Source organism: Solea solea, chromosome 4 (genome assembly GCF_958295425.1).
Source record: "Solea solea chromosome 4, fSolSol10.1, whole genome shotgun sequence".
Lineage (NCBI taxonomy): Eukaryota > Metazoa > Chordata > Actinopteri > Pleuronectiformes > Soleidae > Solea > Solea solea.
In genome coordinates, this window is record NC_081137.1 from 18,522,290 (window position 1) to 18,546,432 (window position 24,143).

A 24,143-nucleotide genomic window follows, 5' to 3' on the forward strand; every position below is an offset into this window, starting at 1 on the left:
CAGCCTATTGATGATCCCAGTGTGGGCTCGCCTTATTATAGAACGCCACGCACATACCAATGAAGTTGTCCGCCGGATCGGCTCTGTGTGGGCGTGCATACATGGAGCGGCACAAACCGCATGCACGATGAGGATGCATTACATCCATTTGTGATAAGGCTATGTGTGTGTCTGAATGGGCCATGAGCTGACAGCTGCTGATAGGGAGACACGGGAATCAAAGTGTGCTGCAGAAGGAAATCAACCAGACTTTAGTCCACCAGACTCTGCAGCTATTATCATATGAGCAATTATCGCTCTAATGTTAAACTATGTGATCCACCTGTCTATTCTGTGTTTCCTGTCTGGGGTACTGAAGCAGGTAAAAAAAAAAAAAAAAAAATATGAATGCTGTAAGCTGGTGTGAATCTTCCCAGGGGACATTACCAGTGCGAGGCCTTCAGTATAGCCACAGGGTAGCCCCGAGGATATGACTGACCTAATCTGGGCAAGTTTCAATCTGATTTGGCATCAGCCATTTTCCATGTTGCTTAAAAATATTTCTGTGAATGAATTACTGGGGTCAGACGGACCACTTTCTGAAAGAAATCCAGGGATTCCTGAAGACAGGCAAGAGCGTTCATTTTGAATGCCAAGTCCCTTATGCCCGGCACACTATTTGGCAGACTTTTATTTATTTTTTTTATGTCTTGTTATGACCCTGGGTCAAATGTTTGGGTTTGTTTGGCACGGGGGTGTTTGTCAGTCTCTCGGGTGGATGTCAGCAACCAGGTGGGACAGTGCGAGTTAAGTGATGAAACCACTCCTCAACCTGCACTCTGGGCGTCCTGCTACTATATAGTTATAGTAGTAGATAGTTCTAGGTAAGTTTTATGTGGTTGAGCTAAGTAGTTTTGCGTATTGTATGAATTTAATCAATGCTGAATGATCATTTGCTGTAGTGTTTTAGCTAAACTGTTAACTTTAAAGGCCGTGGTGTTTTAAGTAAGTTTTCTTTACTGGAGGTAAGATTAGGTTAATTTAAGAAGTCGTGTTTGTTAGTTTGTCATTGCTCTTATCTGCAGTCAATAAAAAACTGCTGCCCTTTGATAAACGCACCTTTGACTTGGTTTTCTTTGGAGAGAGGTGTTGGGAGTCTCTCACACACACACACACACACACACACACGTTATCCCCTGGTTTCCCTCAGCCAGAAACATACAATACAATACAATACAATATTCTACTGCACATATGGAGCATGGCATTTTTTTTTTTTTCTGATGGCAGTGCTAAACCAATCAAATAGTACTGGTGCTTCAACTGTGCCTGCCTGGACTGGGACTGTGTTAGTGTAAACACAGATGCATGCAGGGGCCTGGAACATATTTCCAGCCTTCATTCAAAAGATGCTCGTCTTCAAATGACTACGCGGCGGTGGTGGCAAAAGACCTGAAGACTTATGGACAGACACGCAGAGAGTGTGCTGCGAGATGCAATCTGCATAGGGGCTGCAAAGGGAACAGGTTAATGCAGAGGAAACGGCGGCTGATGGAATCTGCTCGTGCGCCGACATGAGGCACTGAAATTTGTGTTGTGATTTAGTCAGGTAGATAGCAATCGTATAGGAACCTGTGCCATAACGACACCACGTTTCAGTGCCCAGCCCTACCTACCAGTACCCTTAATATGCAAACTGATAACCATGTCGCTCTAATGACTCACGAATGTTTCTAATTCCCAGTAGAGGTAGAACATTAAATGATGTAGAGCTGACTCAAAATGTAGGAAAAAATAATGAAATGGTCCACAGATAAAAAACTTTTTCAGGCTCAAGTCATATTAGGTGGACAGCAGCAACAAAGATGTTGGATTCAAACGCAATACTGTGCATGCACACGTTGTGAAATGTAACATTTCAGTTATTTAAATACAGGTCAGTATTTGTACGGTAAATTTAAAAAACACATATTGTAAGGAATAAAATAAATACATGGCATTTAAAAGATTTATTTATCTGTTATTTTAATCAGACCTAGTGTAGCAGGTTATATAGCAATAGTGTGACGTGTTATGAGTGAGTATCAGTTTTCATTTGTTCATTTTAATTAGACAATTGTTGTTTATGTTGATGGATAATTATGAACTTTGTTGTGAAGCCTTTGAAATATGACATGGAGCTCAGCGGTAATAACCACATGCATGTGTCGAGCTATGCAACATCAGAAATGAAGTGGACTCATTTTTAATAGCCAGTACATTTTGTATCCCGTCGTTCACATGAAAACAATAAAATATAAAAGGAATTATTGATCCTAGTCTGCGTGTGCGACGATCAGAGTCCTGATTTAAGATTTGGTCATGTAAATTTTACAATTGTGTGTGCAGGTGATAGCTATAATGTGTATTATAGCTATTAGAGCAGAAAAGGCTCAGTTGTCATGTACATTTCTGCAACACTGTCAATCAAAAACTGGTTCCGCCTTTTAGACAGACTCAGAGAGAAGCTGAGTCACTGTGTGAGCAAACTAGTGACTTGTTCTAATCGTGTTCTAGCGCACGTTTAGTATTGAAATGCAGAAACAACACAGTACATATTTAAATTTTACTGCTCAAAATGCACTTTTCGTCCAAACCAAAGGCAAAAGTGAGCATTTTTGCAAAAGTCGGAAGAATTCCTTCAATAACTCCTTGAGAAATCCCATTCACAAGAATGGCACATGTTGTACCTGAATATATTGCCTCTATCTAACCACACACACAGCTGTTGCAAACACGGAGCCATAAAAAAGTATTTAATCTCCTACATCTCAAGCTTGACTTGCATCCCGAGTCTAGTGACTCAATAAGCTGGAGACTTGGCGTGAAAAGGGGAAAAGGAGGATTTTGGCGCGACAAAGGTCACGCCACAGTGTGGGATTCAGCAGTGTTGTTGGCGTGGAGTACTCCGTTATGGTTGACCAGACATCCTCAAAATACAGGAGCTGCTGCAGCACTTGCTTGGTAAAAAAGTTAAACAACATTCTGTAATTTGAAGGGCACCAGCACAGTTCAAAGACGGGCCTCCTCTCTGTTGTCATGTCTCCTCTCTGCACATGAAATTTTTACATCAGGTAATTCATTTATGACAACACTGACGTTACAAAGTCTTCATTTCCATAGAGTCCGGAGTTTGATCGTGTTTGACATTAGATTTAACTGCGCCGCTCTTGTGGTGCATTTAAAAAGGTTTTTGCTCATTAACTACGCACCATAGTCGAATTTGTCCAGACACTGTTTCATAATTCATAATTGCAATTAACTGAAATAGTTTGATTATGGAAGAACTTAAGTGAATCTAATTGCCTGTATTTAACTTTGAGCTCTCCAGTTTTGTTAAATCATTTTGCATATTAATGGGATTTTATATGGAGCAAAAAGACAATTCTCCACATTGTGGACAGTAATATTTACCCTGAATTTTTCTTATTCTCTTTTAGCCTCTTCCTCTCTAGAGGTCGTCGCAGCAGATCACCTACTCAGTGATCCACATATTTGATTTGGCAGAGATTTTACAGTGGGCGCCCTTCCCGATCCAACCCATTTGTTTCCCATTTATCCAGGCAAGGGGTCAGTTCCAGTGTCCAGTTAACCTAATCAATGGGGATTGGGTACCTTGATCAGGCTGGCAACCCTCTGGTTACAAGCCAAGCTCCTTTTCCACGAGGTCATCAGCTGTCCATGGATTGCATGGATACAAGCAAGGTGTGCTCACAGCACCCTCTGCTGGATAACTTGTTAAATCATTTTAAAATGTCTGGTTGCATTTATAGGATGGATATTTTGAACTTGAAGGTTTTTTTTTATGTTAGAGTTTGAATTGTCACCTACAATTGCTCATGTTAAATAAGAAAATGCACTAATGTAATCACTTTGAGGTCAAAAAAATATGTTTTTATTTTTAGTGATGCACCAGGTTAAAGAGATCGAAATTTTAGACTATTCGCAGGATGAGTTCTGTAAAAATGTGTCTCTTAACCAAGCAAAATTGGTATGGAAACTGGATTTAATGACTCAGTATTGAATAAAAACACAAGTTGAATGAAATCCATTCATAAATTCTGCAGTGATTCCCAGCTCTTCACTCTGTCTCTTTTATTTATAAATAATCTTTAACACAGCAGGGCTTTGATTTGCTATATTAGATGCATGTCTGCCAGGGCTGAACAATTCATTTAAATTTTATTGAAATGCTAATACAGCCTACTGCAATTTTCAAATCCCAGGAGGCGCAGTATTTGTTAAAGCCAAAATATCATTTTAGGTTAATTATTGTCTTTACCAGGGTTCCTACAGCTTGAAGCAAGTTCAATTTAAGACCAATGTACCCAACCACCACCATTTTACAATAAACAAAAACAACTAAGCTGCCCAAAACACATTAGTTTGGGACAAATGTAGAACAGAAAAAAAGTAATGATATCTACTTGTGACGTCATGGCCAAAAATGCCCTAATCTGCATGATGTTACTGCAACTGCTTTTTTTAAAAATAACTGTTACCAATTATTTTGAGATTTTCACTTCCAAAAAAAAAATCATAAACGCATACTTCCTACAGTATGTGTTAACATTTTCAAGACTTTAAGACATTTTAATACTAATTTGAAGAGAACACCTTTGTTTCGCTCTGATCTGATCTCAGATCTGCACAGTTATCACACAGTAATCCCGTTAAATGTTTTTTTTCCGAATTAAAATTAGAATAATGATGCAAAAATTCCCTCTGACATCATATCACAATCGCAATTCCTGTCAAAAATAATCACAATTAGATCGTTTGGCCCTGATGTCGGCGCTGCCACACACAAATGAACCAAATGGGTTTTATGTATCAAACATTCAAATGAAATAGTGTGACAGTGTGTGTAAAAAAAAAACATTAACACTGACAAACAGAACAAAGAAAAAGCACATTTAACATTTGTTATGTTAAGAAAAGAAAAAGACAGAATGAAAAAAAGCTAATCCCAACTGACAATGGTGGGCAGGGTAAAACCAGGACAACAAGACCATACAGAGACAAACAACTATTCACACTCACTCTCACACCTAGGGTCGATTCAGAGTCTGCAGAAACCTAACCCCAACCTGAAAGTCTTTAGACTGTGGAAGGAAGCTGAAGTACCCAGAGAAAGCACACGCACAGAGACAGAGAGAGAGGATGCAAACTCCACACAAAGGCACTTAAAAACTAAAATAGCACGACTGTATGGTAAAAAAAGGTGGCTGCAACCTTTCGTTTCCATCTCTCTGCCTTCTCCCCTTCTGTCTCTCATGCTGTTTTGTTTCCTCTTTTTTTTTAAAGGCACTTCTACTGTAAACAATGCACAGCACTCATTTGTAAAGCTCCATTAACCTCCACTAAGTACAGTCTGAGATCGGATGCTGCCGGAATAATATCAGCTATGGAAAGTAAACAAGATAAATCAGTTATTAGCAGTTTAAATATAGTGAGACCATCATAGAAGCATAAGAAAATAAAACTGTGGCTTTCATTGTAATTTGCTGATTTCTTCTGATGAAGACTATAAAAAAAAAACAGTTTGAGTGCAACATAATCACTCACGACGGTGGGACCATTTCCCTGGCCGAGCCAGAGACTTTGTGGAGTGTTTTCCTGGTTGCCTGGCAACTTCATTTTGACAGCAAGACTCCACAGAGTCGCTGCACACAGCCAGGAAACACTCCAGCTTTGTTGTGCCTTTGGGCAGAGCTGTTTTCACTCATCTTTAGGAAAAAAGGAATGAAAACTGACAAAATAAAATTTTTTAATGGCTTTAAAATACACCGACATTGCCTTATATTTCTGTATGAAATAAATTGCGCTTTTTTGCATCAAAATTGATTCTTTTTTGGAATGACTAACATTTTTTTGTGAAAAACAAGAATCTTATGCCGTGTTAAGATAAGCGCTACTCCACTCGGCATGGTACGTTTATTTTTTGATCCGTTAGCGATAGGACTTGGTACTTTTTTTAGTACCTGCTCTGGCGAGGTTCCAAGCGAGCTGAGGCGTTACTATGCGTGACAATGCTATAGACTGCTGGCCACCGATTGGTCAGAGTGCCGTCACAGGAAGAGACGTCCGACACAAGAATCAAGCCGAACAATGCAGAATCGTAGATCCGTTTAAAAGACTTAATCTTAAAAACGTGGGATAATCTCCAGGGAAATGTCTAAAATCTCAATATTTAACAGAGGAGTCTAGTGTATTTAGCGACAGCAAACTCTGCCGCTGTATTTCAGTCCCGTGACTGTGCTGCGGTCAGGGAGGAAGTACTGAACAAATAGTTTTAATTAACTGATTCTAATGATTCAGTTACACTGAAAACAACTGCTTTACAAGTCACTAGTCACTCGTCTGTGTGTGTGTGTGTATGTCGCGTGTCATGCAGCCGTGCAGTGATGACTCCGCCCACGTCGAGGAGGTACTATATTGTAATGGAAACACGACCTAAACTGTGCCGAGGCGAGCTGTGACCATAAGTGGAAAAAGGGGCTTTACAGTAAATAAGGACTTTAACAAGGGCTGCAAGTTACCTTGAGCGTTTTGTGATAAAAACGTGTATTGTCAAGTCATACATATATATATATACATACATATACAGTATATATGTATATATATACATACATATATATGTATATATATATATACATACATATATATAAATACATATATATATATATATATATATATATACGTTCCCGTATTAAACTGACTTGTTAAAAACTGACATTGAAACATGACAGAGCACTTGACATGCAATTAATATTCTCAGAACAAAAGAGATGAAGGACGAAGAAGACTTAATAAGTCACTTATTGTTCTTTTGTCGTCTCGCAACAGATGGCTTCAGCTAAGCCAGAGAAGTAGGTGGAACTGCCGAGGCTAATAAAGCTGGATGTTTGAGTGCATCTGCTAAGTCAACCATAAAGAGAGGAGACGACACAGCTCGACTCAGTTCTGTTTTCTTCAGTTACTAATTGCACGCAGGAGAAAATGTAAAATAAAATAAAAATCCTTTGAACTAAACCATGTGGTATTACTATTTGGGATGAGCTGATCCAATACTTAGTATGAGTATCAGATCAACACATGGTAAATATTTTTGATTCCAATTTCTCTCCCCCTGCAAAACACGCACAGACAGAGGAGAAACAACAGGGAAGGCAAGTGACAAGTCAACAAACTGCAAACTGTTTCTGCGCCTCCTCCCCAGCTGCTTGTGACAGACAATCATTCAAACATTACAAAATCTAATGTCTGTCATTTTTCATAACGGTTCAAATATAAGAGGAAAACAGAGACCCAAGCATTTTGTTACAGACAGCTACGTTTTGTTGTGTGGGTTGTTTGTTGTTTTTGTTTTGTTTTATCACTGATCTGTCTTGTCATAATCACTCCAAAGAGAATTATGATCTAAGAATATGCATTTTTCTTTTCATTCATTAAAGGCAGGGCAAGACTTTTAAATATGTATATAAACGTCTGTCATGTTCAAACCACTGTCACGCGGGTTCACACAAAGTGTGACAGACAGAGAAAGCATGAGGTATGACTGTACGTAAACGCAAAGAAAGCTTAAAAAGTGAATTCTATTACAGGATTTTGATAGGATACATTTGTTTTGCCCTTGTCTTGCATCCCCTGCGCTGTTGCACTATGCACAAATGAGCGCTCACTCAGGTCTGATAGTATTGCTGGTCAGAGCCAGAGCCTGAGGAAGGACACGGCGTTGAAAAATATGTAAAAATGTGTCTGCAAACAAAGACAGAGTAATATCAAAAAGAAAAATCACCAAATGTTACACACTGTAGCTTTAAACTGTGAAGCCCTTTCTATTCTGTGTGTGTGTGTGTATTAATTCAAAGAATCAGAGAGGTTAATGTCACTTGTTCAGACGGTAGGAAAATGTTCTGTGAACAAAACCAGTCACAGCTTGATATTTAAACACTGAGATCTCTCTTTTCACTCACTGACTGATTTACAATACAGTTTAAGTGTTGCATGTGACGTGTATGTGCACTTACGGTCATTTACATAGCGATAATATCACGATACAACGATTCTTTGATAAGTGACACACCGCAATATTATTTGTAACTGAAGTAGAAGCAGCCGTGAAAAGGATTTCTCCAATAACCCTTCATTTGTTAATTAAATATTAGATATTTTCTCCAAATCAATATTTTGACCCACCACTAGTTATCGCTGCCTCTAAAATGTATGTTCATTCACTGGCTTGCATTTCATTGCTATGCACACGAGTGGCACCGCAACTGTTATTTCTGGAACTCATTGACAAAATGATTATTTACCCGTTTTGGATTTACTGCATCCCGAAGCAGAGGACATCATAATTTCCCAGAGGCCTAATTACTCATCAGTCAAACAGTCCAAAATCTTAAAATAGAAGAGTGAAACTCCTTTTGATAAATGAACCAGCATTCATCAGAACTGTTGGAAATCACTTTTCGTGTGTGTGTGTGTGTGTCATTGACTAAGCGATTTATCAAGTAAACAGTCGCAGCACTTTGCATTGTTCAGGAGAAAGATTTCTACAGTTCAGCAGTCTCTACCATAACAACAGAAATCTCACATCATCATCATTATTATTATTATTATTATTATTACATCGATATCTACAGTTAGTCAGGTAATTGTGTTTGTCAGTTTAGCTCAGGGGTGAACAACACTGACATAAATGAAGCAAACTAAGGGCCACAAATAAAAAAGATTTATGTAACACTCATTAAACCCATTATTATATGCAACATGCATCGCTTTTACAAAAGTAAAATACAATACATTTCCTTTCCTGTGACTATTTCAGAATAAAAGTCCAGCTGCGTTTCACTAGTTAAATGATATTAACGTGATTTTAAGGCTGTATTTGCAGTAACTTTGTATAGAGCTCCACGGATCCCAAAGAACTGTCACTTCACATGTCTCACCATTTCAGACTTTGAAACCACTCTTTAAAAAAAAGTATATTTAGATGTTCAATCTTCCAAAGGACTATCTTATCTTATCTTAACTTAAAAATATGACATTCTGCAACAACTTTTTCTGGGTTTTTTTGAGACTGTTTCTCATCTTGGCTCCAATTCCGTCATCACAACTGCTAATATCACAACATTGATCCGTCACTTGAGCTGAGCAGGAGTCAACAAGGCGTTGCAGAGCTGGATAAATATGGTTTCCGGCCCCAGGACCTTACGGTGCCCATGTTTGTGTAAAGATCCCTTCAGCATTTACACAAAACACCTTTTTTACATGATGAAAAATACGGAAATGTGTATTAATATGCATTATCCATCTCATATGAGTCAATAAACACAAATAAATCTGAATGGCAAAGTGGCCTCAGATGTTTGGACTCCAGTTTAAACATAAGAAACATTTCAGGGCTGCGATAAACATATGTTCTTTATGTACAGCAAACGAGACGTTTGACAAACGGTAATGCAGTCCGTTGGTGTGCCAAAAAACAAGACTGAACTGCTTTAATCTCTTCTTTAACTCCGTGATTGACACATGGACATGGTTCCGTCTGCACAGCGGGACGTTGGAAATAAATGTGGGCAAACCCGGTTGATGTGCTCCTCCCTTTGGCAGCCATTTTGCGAGATAAAAACAGCGTGCGTCCTCAAGGACAACCACATGTTTATTTTGTCACATCCCGAGCAAAAAGGAAAAATACATAAAATAAATCCAGAGTAATCCCAGCCTCCAGAGTAATCCTTGCCTGCTGATTATAATTTATTTTTTGGGGAGATGAAGATTGATGATATCGGTCCCTGCCGCATGCTTCCATGCCTCCGTGTGTGTGTGTGTGTGTGTGACAGAAGTGGTATGTACAAAGGTGAGGCTCTGTACATTTAGAGTTTTTGTAATACTAAAATCATAATCACAACATGGTGGATAACCTTGGATTTTATTACGAACGCATTTAAGGAAGCCGGTACTGAAACTGCGCTCGAGTCTCTGCCATTGTCTAAGCTCCTGCTGCTTTAGAGGTGAAATGAAAGTGCTGTGTGATTTAGCAAGCTGTCAATACTAAACAATAATGCCATTACTCATTCTAACTAAGTTATTACAAGTCCATTTTAAAAATTCAAACATTGTAACTTCCTAGAATTACAGCCTCGTGTTTGCACGTGTCCTCCCGATACTTTGAAGGGCACTAATAATAAGGTATTAAGTGCCTTTTCCCCCCACAATGCATGTATGAATTATTGAGTTGGGCAAGGTCACAGTCGCCGCGACCTCCGTCGTATTCCAGTCGGTGCATAATTGAATCCACGTGAACGTTTTGATCGTGGCTAAAAGACGGAAAACCTAATGCCTCTTGATTTGATGTTTTACATTCTATATGCAAATAAATCGTCGCTGCCAAACAATGATGTTTTAAGACCAAGTTTAAACATATTTGTTTGTCCTCATGGGTCCTAGTGAGGGAGAACCGTATTTTGAGGCTCTGGTTACAGTTGGACGCAAGATGGGAATTGTGGTTAGGGATCAGGAGGGAGTTCATTTATCAACGAAAAAAAATATTTCTCTGTGCTGTATCACTTCCATGATGATTTTCCATCATGACTTTTATAAATATTTGCTGCAGTCATATAATATCTGATAAGAGCCCACTTGACTTTGCTCAATAAATTGCCAGGTTTGACAATGAAACGCTTAATTCACATCAATCTGTTCAAGAGGGATCTTTACCTCGAAATTAAATAGACGAGCGGGATTTGTATACACATATTATTTATATAGAAAACATTGCAACACTGACAAGTGCTGTGTTGTTTTCCCTGTACTGCCACGTGTACCGAGATGCAACAGGAAGAAAGTAAAGTGCTCCAGCTGCGAACATGAGCTCTTGTGCTCAGAGGCTGAATAATAATAATAGCGAAGGTATAATAAAAAAATGTTCTTCTTGTTCTTGCAGGCTGCTTCCACTATACCATAATAATGAGCCGTTTTTTTACACTCTGGAAAGTGTACTGTTGGCCCGGTCATGGTGGAAACACAAAGCAGTGACTGACTTTCTGGCCATTTTAACTGTGCTCCCCCCTCTCGGAATTGTGGCATTGCTGCAGATTTGGAAAGTCACCAGGAAGCCTTTTCTTTAAAAGCAGGGCTTCATTATTTCCAGGACAACAATATGTGTACTGTAGCGGTCCTTTATAAGACTTCCACATTATGAGGAGGAGACAAACTGACAATGCTTTCTCTTTTTTTGTTTGGCCTACATGAAGAGTTTGCTACAAAGGCGATGAAAAGGGCTTAGCAGAAATTACAGCAATGGGATTTTGATTAATGAGAAACATTCGTTTTTGTATTGACCATTTAAAAGACTATTAAGATTGCCACTCAAGCGTTAAGCATTAATTATAAGGCAGGCAAACATAAGCTTCCATGAAATTTAATGAGCATTGTAAAGTCTAAAGTAATGCAAAGTGGTTTTGCTGGGGACGCGGGTTATAAACGAAGTCGTGAAACTTTTTCTCCGTTTGTTTCCCACCGCAAATTCAAACGCTATTTTCCAAGAAACGCTTTCCTCTGCGATAATTAGAAATTGTTGAACACAGCTTCAGACGGCAGCCGGTAGCATGTGGGACAGAAAATCCATTTTTGCTACCTCACATTCAAAAAAAAAAAGAAAAAAAGTGTCTGTGGATATTTTTTTTTTACAAACTTAGGTCAAAGTAATTAGGCAGATTCAATTTTGAGAACTTGCAGCACATTCAAGTGCGTTAAAACCTGCTGTCGGCCATTTATGACGCTTTACCACCAGGAGCCCAAAAAACAGAAGCTGCACATTGTCTCTAAATAGCCTTTTAAATGACATCAGGGTTCATCTTAAGGCAGCTGCTGCTGATGATGATGCGACTGCGAGGAAAAGCGACACGACTGCCGACTCACAAGCACATCACACCAGAACGCAACATTTCCTCAGATAGTTGGGTGCGTAAGCTCGTCTGTTTTTGCCACGGAAGAGGTCACTTATGTCGTTTTGCAAAAAGTCTGCTTATTCCCGGAAGCCAATCATCCGCTTTATGACCAAAACCAGGGGATATACAGTATGTTGTTGTTTTTGCACAAGCTGGATATCAAGCGTATAATAAGCTGTTTGTGGGAGGAGCCAAAGCCGATCAGACAGAAGAGAGGCCAGAGTTGAAGGCATCCCATGTTTAGAATAAGCCACATAAAGTTTGCATGCACTTTAGGAAGAATGCATGGTGAAAAGGCTTATTTTTATACAGTTCTTGAACTTTTTAAGTAGTTTTTTCTTTATAGGATAACTTTATAGGAAATTACTGTTTAATAGCACCATTACCAGTAAAATTATGGCTCTTAACCCATTCATTGAGGTAGGATCCTGGTCGTATTAGTCTGAAAGCACTACCCAGAGGGTTTACCAAGATATTATCTTCTAGTCTTCCTATCCCTATAGTCTCTATATACAGCTTTTCCAATACTGAAACATCTATACATGGAACACACTGATTAAACATGACATGGACCTAAAAAGCCATGCACAAAAGGCAATAGAGATCTTACTAGGGCTCCTAACTGCTCTCTCTGTCTGTCTCTCATCAGCGTTTTGTGAGGGGGAAGCCTGTAGGTCCTTTTTTTTTTTTTTCTTAGGTTGTATCAGCTATATTGATCTATTAACTTTGCATTCATCAATCACAAGGTTACAGGAGTGACTCCGATAACATCAGCACACACACTCTCTGTCCTCTCTTCCAGCGAAAAACGTGGAATAATGTTGGTATTGTTTGTCGGATGTCTTCCTCTGAGACACACATTGGGGTTATTTTGGTTTCCGCGTCCGTCAGTTCACTACAGTTATTGTGATATAAACGTTAGACAGTATGCAGGCAGCATGTCTTTATACATACATATATATATATATATATATACATACATACATATATGTGTGTATATATATATATATATATGTATATATACATATGCATATACATATATATGTATATATATATATATATACATATACATACATATATACACATATATACACACACATATATATACATATATACTGTATATACATATATGGAATAGAATGTAGGATCAGAACAAGTATGAGGAGCTCCTTAAAATAAAGTCATCCATAGTTTTTACACACTATGCCACACAGTCGACAAAAAAAAAAATAAAAGTATGATGAGGGAATAATCAGCTGCTCACAGTCCCAGAGCTGCTCAAAGTTTACAACTCAACTACAACGGTTTTTTTTTCCAGGAGGAGAAAATAGACATCTATGTCTTCACCGAGGATTCCTGCTCTCGAGAGGCTCACAGGTTTCCCATTAACACTTGGCTTGAGTCGAGGGACTTGCCGCCCAATCAATGAAGGCACTAATTGAAATATTATCTCTCGTGCCTCACACAAATGCCCAGTCAAGCCCCCTGTAATTGCGCACTGATTATTCCACAGACTATTTGCTTGCTTACCACTCGCTCAGCCATCTGCTCCGAAACTGCAGCCATACCACGACATTCGCTAAGTGGCCTCGGAGCACAACAAGTCTCCAACTGTGACGTGCGCCACCCAGCTATTACTGCATGAGGGAAAGAGCCCGTCTCCAGTGGTGTGGCCTTGTTGCGGTGTTGACGTCAAGCATCTGGGCAGGTGACGGCACGTGATTGATGTGAATATCTACCTCCTGCACACCTACATTCAATATCTGTTTCGTTCCCTTGAGATCTCAAGTCAGATAAAGCGAACAATGGAAGATTTAGAGCAGTTCCTCAAGCACTATAAATGCTCCTGAAAGGCTGGAAAGTCTCTACAATCAAGTGGATAAAGAATAGCAGCGGGAACAGGTTGATTGTATCAGCAGTGCGAGCAGGGGAGGTGATAGTTGAGTGCACACAGAAGGAAGCCATTACACATTCTCCCCGCAAGAACTACAGGTAAGCTGATTATGATGCAGACAATGGATTTTCCCATTTCACAGCAAGGTCACCGCAGTTAAGAAAGAAAGCTTTTCATCACAGAGTTCGTGTCGGGGATCGCCTTCATGATTTATACTGCACACCTTTGGTTTAATGCTCAAGAAAGTGTTGTTTCAGCACGTGTCATTATCTCCATTCACTCAGATTGTTATTATTAATCAGCATCTATACGAACACACCTCAAAAACGCATACCAGTTGAAGAGAAAGCAGATTTTTTTTTCTCTGCAGTTGCTTTATTTCATGGGCTGAAACAACAAGGTGAAAGGAAGAAGCGGAGATTTGTAAATGTGACAAGGTGAAACAGAAAGTAAGTATTAAAAGTGCTTTTTTTTATTTGCAGTTGAAAGTCTTGAATGAAGAGAACCACCTGCAAGGTGAATGTGTGTTACTGAGGCTTGTAAATGATTATTATTATTATTATTATTTTAACAGTGGAGTATTTAGTGACAGCACTGCTGAAAGTCGGTGACTGAAAAAAAATTTTTTTTTACTAATTTCCAGAGATAAATGTGTTACTGGATCATCAGACAGGGAATCCTGAGATACAAGTCTCCTTCCAACAACAACAGAGGAAGTTGGGATCGAACAAAATAAATAAAATGGACAAAAAGTCCACATCAAGTCACTTCCTTCAAATAAAATAAAGGCCCTACACTGGTTTTAATTGTGTTTCTGTCATATTTTGAGTAAAAGATCAAATAAATAAATAAAAAAACTGGTCAAATTGAATCCGACTCTAATAGAATGTGAATTGAAGTGCAAAAAAATGGGTGAAACCGCCCTTTAACTGTAACGTCATGGCAGTCACGACAGTTACATGCAGTCGTGCTATGATGACTCCGCCCACATTGAGGAGGTACTACTCGACTGTTAACGACTGTTGTCGTTGACAAAAATACACATTCAGATCTTTATCACATCTTTATTCCGCGGATGCATCACATAACAGGCACAGTAAAAAATTGTTTTCATGCAAGTCCTCACCAAAACAGTCTGTCTGCACGAACACACTGTCCCAGTGCATCCTGCAGGATTAATTTACCCTTCGCTCACTGTATAAAGACAAAGACCTCATGAAAAATGCACGTATCGCTGGAGTAAAACCTCTCGAGATAAAAAAAAAGTCATTTAAAATAGTTAATAAAATAAATCAACCAAAAATAACACACTGTACTAACAAGTGTAATGCCTGGCAACATGGATCATTTGCCTCTCAGCAGTTTTCTTTCAGTTGTTCGTTCGTGTCAAAAGTCAAACAGCACACGAGTTTGAAACTCATACAAAGTCGAAATCTGCTGAACGGCGTTTGACATTCCCTGGCCCCTGAGGACACACACACAAACACACACACGAGTACATGTAGCAGTGTTTCTGCGACGCTGCTTCGAGAGAGAGATACTCATGTGTAAAGTGCTTTAAGGGAGCCCACATTCCTCAGACATGGCAACCTGGTGAATGGACACAGTCTGAAGTCACTATACCCGCTGCTTATTAATCAACCCTCGCTGGCAAGGTCCCTTGTGGCCACCGGGGGTCACGTGACCATTTTCACTTGGCAAACTACACGGGGGAAGGAAAAGCTTTCCAATAAGCCTCAGCATTTACTTTAGTACGAGTGTGGCTACCGCTGCTGCGTGATGACGCTGCACATCCAGGGAATCCGACTGAAGGCAGGTGCAAAAGTAAGGGCTTTATTCAGCATTTTCCCCTATCAGTCACTGTTTGAAAAATAAAGACAAAAATATGAGGGAGAGGCAATTTCTGCCCGTGACACATTCACACAAAAATGAAAAATTTGAATCTAAATTTCCAGCACACAGTTAATTATATTCAGGGAGTATGCTTCACTCTTCATCCCCAAGGACCTGTTGTTTTCCTTCAATTATCAATGTCTCACACAATGCAGCCTCAGTCCTCAAATCCTTCAACAAAAACTACAGCACTGCGTATCGATCGGTGACCCAAACTAAGTACATATGAATCAATCCGGCTTCCATTAGACTTTCTGCGCACAACTATGTACGAGTAAGAACTGACTCATTTGGAACACAAAGATAACAAAAAAAAAACACAGCACAATACTGAAAAACAGAAATAGAACGTGACGCACCGATTACTTCCTCCACAGGAACGAAAAAGGCAACTGGATAACAATTACCTCCAATTTGCAGTTTGCCTGCTCGGGAAACAAATAGTGCCTTGCGTTGTTTCCATGGAGCAGGCAAAGTGGCAATTTCACATCTGTGCCATAACAATCCACATTTATAGGCTCTCATTATCTCATGATGTGTCTAATTTCCTTAATATTACATTGTGAATTGAAGCACCAATAAGTTTAATTGAAAAACAAGTTCCAAACTCTTAACTCAGCCTTGGAACAACAGCTGTAAAAAATTTGAATCAGTCTCTCGGGAAATATGGTTTTAATTTACCCCTTCTATTAGGCCGGAATCGTACTTTACAGACCCGTGATTCCACAGAGGTCCACAGGAGGTAACTGTGTCTGTCATGACGTGGAGTTACTTATGTTGCTGAAATTTAGCTGCACTTCGTAAGACAAAAAAAGAAAAACATTAGTAACAGGGAGAACAACATGGTGCGAACGCTCCATTTGAGCTAAAAGCATATATATTATACCGATTGGTTAGCAGCCTATGTTAGCTTGGATTGGCACAAGCAACCAACGATTATTTTCACGATTAATCGAGTAATCGTTTGGTCCATGTATCTTCATGTTCAGACTAAATAGCATATTAAATCATTATTAAACAGCCTTATTGCAGTTTTGATATATTCACTGACACAAATCAATGAGTCTTTATAATAAAATCTACATTTGATACACGATGAAACCTAAGCTGTACAAGGGAATCCATCGGTTCGGTGACACAAGCTGTGCCATTTGTTCACCTGGCCTTGCTCACCAACAGACTGAGGAATGTTTCGAACGGAGCAGAATATTCATGGGCTGCAAGAAATAATTAAAATTAAAGAATGTGACTACACGCACGGATAAAGGAGAATATCCTTTAATATCCTTTTTATATATATATACATAAAGTATATTAAGTATAAGTATTCACAGTATACAGTATATCTGTTCTGTGAATTGAACAACAAATTTATTGGCTCTATAAATTCACAGTCACGTGTTCAGTAAGTCTAGAGAGAGATTACAGTCTGCTGAGGTCTACTACAGTCCTTGTGACATCATCAATGTGGAATCAGGTGGCAACCTGAGGTGAGACCTTCAGGAGCCATATGGGAACGGACAGATCCAGACAGAGTTGCAGAAATGTTTTGAAATAAATTGCAATCGAGATGGGTTCAGTTACACTGGCTGGGTCTGGTGTAGTGCCATACACTGTATGTTTTCCATATAATGTATATCTGAGGGTCATTTACCCCCACATGTGTCAGTAAGCACGATTATCTTATTTTAACTGTGTTGTTTTAATGACTTCCTGCATGATCTTAAGTTGACAAGACAAAGGCAAATTTCGACCTTGGTGGATAATAAAGTTCTATTCTATATTATTATCAATCATCAGGCTCGAGTCAGGTAGGTTTGGACAGAAAAACGCAGCTGACATGAACTTGGAAAGTTGAAGGAACCTTGACTGAGGCCCTGAAAACATCCTGCACTGCATTTAAATAATTACAATTTATTTAACAATGACTCGCTACTCTTATTCATTCAGACGTACAGTATATCTTCACTGACCATCCGGCGATGGGTTTACTGCAGCTTAATGCCACCGGTCCGTGCCAGTCTCAGGGGGTCATTCTGGGAAGTGTAGTGAATCACCGAGTAGTGAATCACTGTGTGGAGTACAGGAAGGTTCAGGGAGAGTGCATCCCACTGTTTCATGTTTAAAAAGAGACATCAATGCGTCTTAATGTACAGCGTATATGTGTGTGTGTGTGTGAGGGTGAACTAAAGCCTCTGGCTTTAGTGCCATCCACTATATTGTTACCTGGCCTTCATTTATAACATTTTAATATCAAACCACTGTACACAGATGGTGATACCGCCCCGAATTATCAGTCATGTGCCTGATCTGCCCCCACATACTCTGCAGCATGACTTTTTGTGGAGACACAAACATGGACATTCTTTTCCAGCAGCAGCAGCAGCAGCAGCAGCAGCTCTGCCTCTTTTGCCTACAGATCCCCACTGAATAGCTGTATCCCTGTGATAAGAGGAGAACAGACTCTACCCATCAACAATGATCTCAATGTCTTCAACAAAAGGCTGCATACAACGAGCACACACCACGGCTCCCTTACCACCTCCCCATCCATCTCTGCTCTCTCAGCCACTCACCCTGAGAACAGCTGTTGCTCCAAATTTCGATATAGCCAGCCATAATTCTCGTCTTTGGCTGAGTGAGACTGGTGGAGGAAGGACAAGGGCACAATACCCGCACCCGTGAGCATCTCAGCCAAAAGAAAAGGGAAAAATCTCAAGAGTTTGTGCTACATCCTGGCAACAAAGCCAACAATGTCTTGTCCAAGCCACATACAGAGCAGGGGGGGGGGGGGGCAGCCTGCTTAGACGACGAGGCTGCCTCATTACCAGCATTTATCTTGAGCTGGGTTAATACTTCTGGAAGAACTGCTGTACTTCCCTTCTCCTGGAAAAGAACATTTTCTACATCCACTGCTGTAGTTTGTTCCCTTGGATCACTTGTTTTTCTCTGCTCAGGTTAATGAACCAATATTATTGTTTCTTATTTGCATGTCTGTCTACAAAAAGGCACTTAGTTAGGGCTAGGATGTTTCTTTTCCACCCTTATGTCACAGCATTAAATCAGCATGTCCTCATAATAGGATTAAAACATGCCGTGTTATGGTGTTAACACACAGGAACAACCTGGTCTTAGAACTATGGTCTGCTGCTTGGCTGATATACTACGATCAACAGCTCAACCTCGGGGGCAAATTATTAATTTATTTATTTTCATAGTTTTACTTCAAGCTAAAACCCCTACAGTAACACCTACAGATGTCAATGTTTTACTGCTCAACACACGGTGGCAGAAAAGCAAGACATGCTTCTTTGTTGGAGCAGAGTAAAGTGTCCGTGACCTAGGGCTTCAAAATCTTCCAGGTTCCTCAGTGAAGTCACTGAAGAGGTGAGAATATATTGATTAGCCAGCAGGGGGGGGCGAGTCAGCTGGATGCGAATGAACTTGTTGAATCGAAGTCTGTGGGAAAATGAGTCTACTTCTTAGGTGATTTACAACACTGTCCTGAGGAGTTAGGTCTTCGTCAATAACACAAGATGTCAATTTTGCAAATTATGTTCCCCTTTTACCCGGGTTTGCGACCCCATCAGAACACGGAGTTTGTATGTTCTCTCCATGTGTGTGGGGGTTTTCTCCGGGTTCTCCGGGTTCTCCAGTTTCCTCCCAAAGTCCAAAAACATAGATTTGGGGATTAGAGAAATTGGACACTTTAAATTGACCGTAGGTGCAAGGGTGAGAGTGAATGGTTGTCTCTATTGGCTGCTCGCCTCGCCTCGGCACGGCACGGCGCGGTTATTCAAAGGTTCCAAGCGAGCTGAGCCGATACTATGTGTGACAACATTGTACAGCACATTATGAGAGGACACCAGTTTGACTGACAGCTGATATCGCCCAATGGGAGCTTGGATGCAGGTGTGAACCTCCTGTTGCAAAAATAAAACGTCAACATGGCGCCAGCAAAACTGCGATTCCGGAGGCTTAAAATGAGAGATTCTGATTCAGATTCTTATGGATTCGAGACTGATTTGAAAAAGCCAAAAGAGCCTTAAAGTACATGAAGAGAGAGATAGACAGATAGATAGACAGACAAACAGATAGATAGAGAGAACATCAAAGTAAAACTGAACTGATTTTCATTTCAGACAAAGCCTCCCTCCCACCTCTGATGCAGTCCCACAGCAAACTTGGGCTACAGTTCATCCCCGACAGATGCGAGAAAGAATGCACTTACTAGTGTTGACTGTTGATCACAATTCTAGACACATACTGCTTCCTGCCACAGCAGCTCCACACTCTCTAAGCCAGCCAACTATCAGAGTGCTACAACCCGGGCCATTTTTACTGTCTCTGTCAATTGCTCCAGATTGTTTTCCTCTGCTCCTGCTGTCTGCCTCTGACCTGCACGCTCCTCTACATATACACATTTGTATAGTACAGTCATGTACAAGCCGTATTCATTCCCATTATTATGTAATCAGACGATGAGGAGCTGCTTCTTATCGAAGAAACAGCTTTTTTGTAAAGCTCACGACACCATATACTTCACAGATAAATCCATAACGATTCAAAGGACTTGTCACTTTGGTAATGAAAGAGAACTCATTGATAAATACTCAATAGGAAATGATTTACATGTCAAAAGCGTTTAACTTTACGTCTCTCTTTTATTGAAAAACCAAATAGAAAAGTAGAATATAGGTCACTTTTAAGAGCATTGGAGGACACTTCAGCCCTTTCAAATCCCTCACTTTGCTAAAGTGATGCATCTGTAATGTGAACTACAGGAGATCATTGGTGGGTTAGGCTGCAGGTGCAACATCACACGAAGGGGGCTTAAAAACCAAACCTCAGCCAGAGAGGTCAACCAAATATTGCTGTCACCTCTTCTTCCCGCATTATAAGGCCAGTGGCATGGAAACCATACATCAAAAGTTAACGTAATTCCATCATTAACGCGCTCAAAGGCCAGAGCTCTAACATCTGACCTCCTCACAGAGAAGGCTGCTGCATTTTCCCCCGTGTCGTCCTTAGTTTTGTATCTTATCTACATTCTTAAAACATGTGACCTCTGTGTGACATTTGCAAATTTCATTGGAGTGAATTCAATAACTACTTGTAGTTTAAAAAAAAAAAAAAAAATGAATGGGATTTGATGAATGATTGAATGCATCCAGACACCTGTCAAACCACCGAGTTTAATCTATGTCAATGATTCTGTTATTTTGCTAAACTCACAGTATGTGCTTCTTTCCTTATCCGTGTCCATCGCTATATAATCTTATTTAATCTGACACATCTCTGATTATGAAAAAAAAAACGAAGTGGGAGTGTTGCCAGGTAAGAAGAGATTGTTGTTTTGCTTGTTTTGTTTTGTTTTGTTTTGTTTTTTCCAAATGACACTTCATGCCTGCAAAGTCACAATTACTTTGCGACATAAATAATGATATAATGTAGTACGACAGTGACAGGACGTGTTGAATGAAGTGGGGTTAAAACAAAGTCACTCCGTGGTCCGCTCCGCCACACAGAACGAGGCACTCGACTTTTTTCGCTCGTGTCTAACCACCGGCACATGTCAAGAACAAAATTAGTATGAAAAGCGTCAGCCTGTTTTTTTTTTTTTTATAGTTTTCTGCTTAAGCAGTTTTCTATGTGGCAGCTCTTTCAGTACAGCACTGATGAATACATAGTTCTCAAACTGAGGTGCGTGTACCACCAGTGGCACGTGAGGTTCCTCTGGTGGTACCAGACATACTGTTCTACTGTATGCAATCGGAGTGGAGCTGAGGAGTTTTGACCTAATCTCTCAATCCATCTTCATCTAATTTCACTACCAGTGTGTGAAGTATGTGTGAGGAAGAGGAGGAGGAGGATGTCATCCATTGCTGACTTTGCTCGGCCTATTTACGCCACTGAATTTTAACGTTGGCGGTAACGGTGTTGCTTCAAGAGCGCCAGGTTTGAGAGACACTTATTTAACAGAAAAACAAATCAATTATCAGGAGTAGAATCTGTAAGTTTGAGCTTTTAAATATGAGCTTGTTATGCAAGACTCTTTTGGCCGCTCTATTTTACTGGAGCCACACACACACACACTGTGGCTTTATCTCTATGTGTTTGGCCTTGTGATGGACTGGCGGCCTGTCCGGGGTGTGACCGATCCCACCTTTCACCCTACGTCAGCTGGGATTGGTATACCAGTGACGCCCATGGAGGATAAAGCTATAGAAGATGAGTGTGTGAATAATCTGTTGATCACCTTGGTCCATAAAATGTCAGACAATGATGAATAATCATTTTCCAGGTGACCTCAAATAGTTTGTTTCATCTACAAACCTAAGATATTGAGTTTACAGTGATAGATGACAGAGGAAACTGGGACATATTCACATTTATCAAGCTGAAATCACAGAATATCTTTCACTTATCTTTCACATATATATATATATGTGTATGTATGTATGTATGTATGTAATACAAATATAATCACAATCTAAAATTGTTTTTTTTGATTACTTTCGTTTTCAATTTATTAATTATTGATTGGTTTTTAGAGCCCTGCTCAAATCCTCTCTCATCTTAGGCTGAATAATTAATGCATTATTGCAATTGCGATATGACAGATGTGGAAATGGTCGTCTCAAAGTGTGACTTCCATTTGTTTGCCCTTATATTTGTCCACAGCCCTTGACTGTGCATTACCACAGGGAGAAAAGAAAATAGGCAATAACACATAAGGTCGATTTAAGCTGATAAGTATGCCTCTCTTTTTTATATAGTAAGTGGTTTTAATTGTTTTGATGCGCACCCACATGGAGCCACAAGAATCGTCTTATTGGAGGTTTTTTTTTTTGAATGCGAGGTGTAAACAAGGTCTGATGAGCCGCTTCGCTGCGTGCGCCCTCTCTCCATCATGCACCAGCAGCGGTGCACAAACTCCTGCCTGCCCGCCTGTCTGCCTGGAGAATACATGGCTTAACTTGGATGACCTGAGCGCGCAGTCAATATGGATTAAGAACTTAATGCTTAATCAACTTTGCAGCAAGGACCTCCCGTCCGGGAGATTTACCGCGCGTCTGGATGATCCATGGCTGGGCAGCAAGAGCCACGGGCGCAAGAAAAGGAAGAAAGAAAGAAAGAAAAAAAACGGACAACTGCACACAGTGCGTGCAGGTGCATGAAAGCCTAAAGCCCACAGAGACACAGTTAAAAACAAAGCCAGTCTATTTTCTGGTTTGTTTTTTTCTGGCACAGCTCGCTCCTGACACTGCTGCGAATCCTTCACGGATTTTAAAGTTTCACATAAGAGAGAAAAGCTGCAGCCTTAAATAACTGCTGCAACAAAAACACACTCACACACACGCTGTCTGATACTTAGAATCATGCCACTGGCACCAGGACAGCTCAACTGCACTCCACTAATCGCTTAATTTAAGCTGCCGGCTTTACATAGCAAGTTCGAGCTGTGACATGTTTTGATTCCCCGTGGCATATGCTGGAGCCACTTCACCAACACATCCAAAACACACACACACATACACATGACAGCGATAACAAGTGGATGAGGGGAAAATAAAAACCATATGACTTACCTTGCTCCATCAGCAGGACGATCATCCCGCCCAGCACAGCCCAGTACACAGGATTCTTCATGGTGATCGAGGTTCTTTCTCTGCGCTCTGCTCTTGTCTGGGTGCAAAGGGGAGGAAAAAAATAGTCTCTGAGAAATCCCGAAAAGTGCTTTTTCTTCAAGTGCCCCTGTCCTGCTCTCTAACTGACTGTGTACAGCAGCATCCACCAACGCAGCAGCAGCGCTCCTCAAAGTCCCTCCTTCAACCGGGAGCCGATTGGCAGCGCGGCGCGCAGCCAAAGCGCGCAGCGAGGCGCGCGTAAACCTCCGGTGAGAGCTTTGCGGAGTAAAAGGTGCTGCGTTCACGGAGCTGCAGCTCGCTTTTAATGTGAAAGGATGCATTCGCTGCTTTCATGTGCTGCTCTAGTTGGATGTAGGGGACTTTGCAGCGGAGCTGTCAGCAGCCACTTCTCCTAACGACACAGTGCAGCTATGATGGAAACCAGCTCATTTAACTCACTTAAACCACGGGCTGTTTGTCTTTAAAGGAGACATGAAATGCGAGCAAAGAGATGAGGAGAGGCTCCTGTGTGATGCAGGACCGCAATAAACTATATTTCAAGATTTTTCTGCAGTTATTATTAGCGGAGATAAATTTGTACTGAAGGCAGGGTCCATTAAAGGGATAGTTCAGAGTTTTCTGAAGTATGGTCGCATGAGGCGCTGCCGCAAAAGACACTCAGTGTGTTTACATGCATTTTAAAAGTCAGATATTAGTCGGACTAAGACGATAAGTAGTTTCGTACGG

The 24,143-nt window shown here is 40.4% G+C and overlaps 1 protein-coding gene across 1 annotated transcript in view; it reads right to left on the reverse strand.

The window, feature by feature from the left end:
* Positions 1-23,585, reverse strand: part of ntm (neurotrimin) — a 388,934-nt gene extending 365,349 nt beyond the window's left edge. Inside the window, exon 1 of the mRNA XM_058627119.1 lies at positions 23,358-23,585. Within this exon, the coding sequence (XP_058483102.1) occupies positions 23,358-23,418 (61 nt within the window). The 5' untranslated portion in view covers positions 23,419-23,585. The remainder of the gene's footprint in view (positions 1-23,357) is intronic.
* Positions 23,586-24,143: the final 558 nt, after the last annotated feature.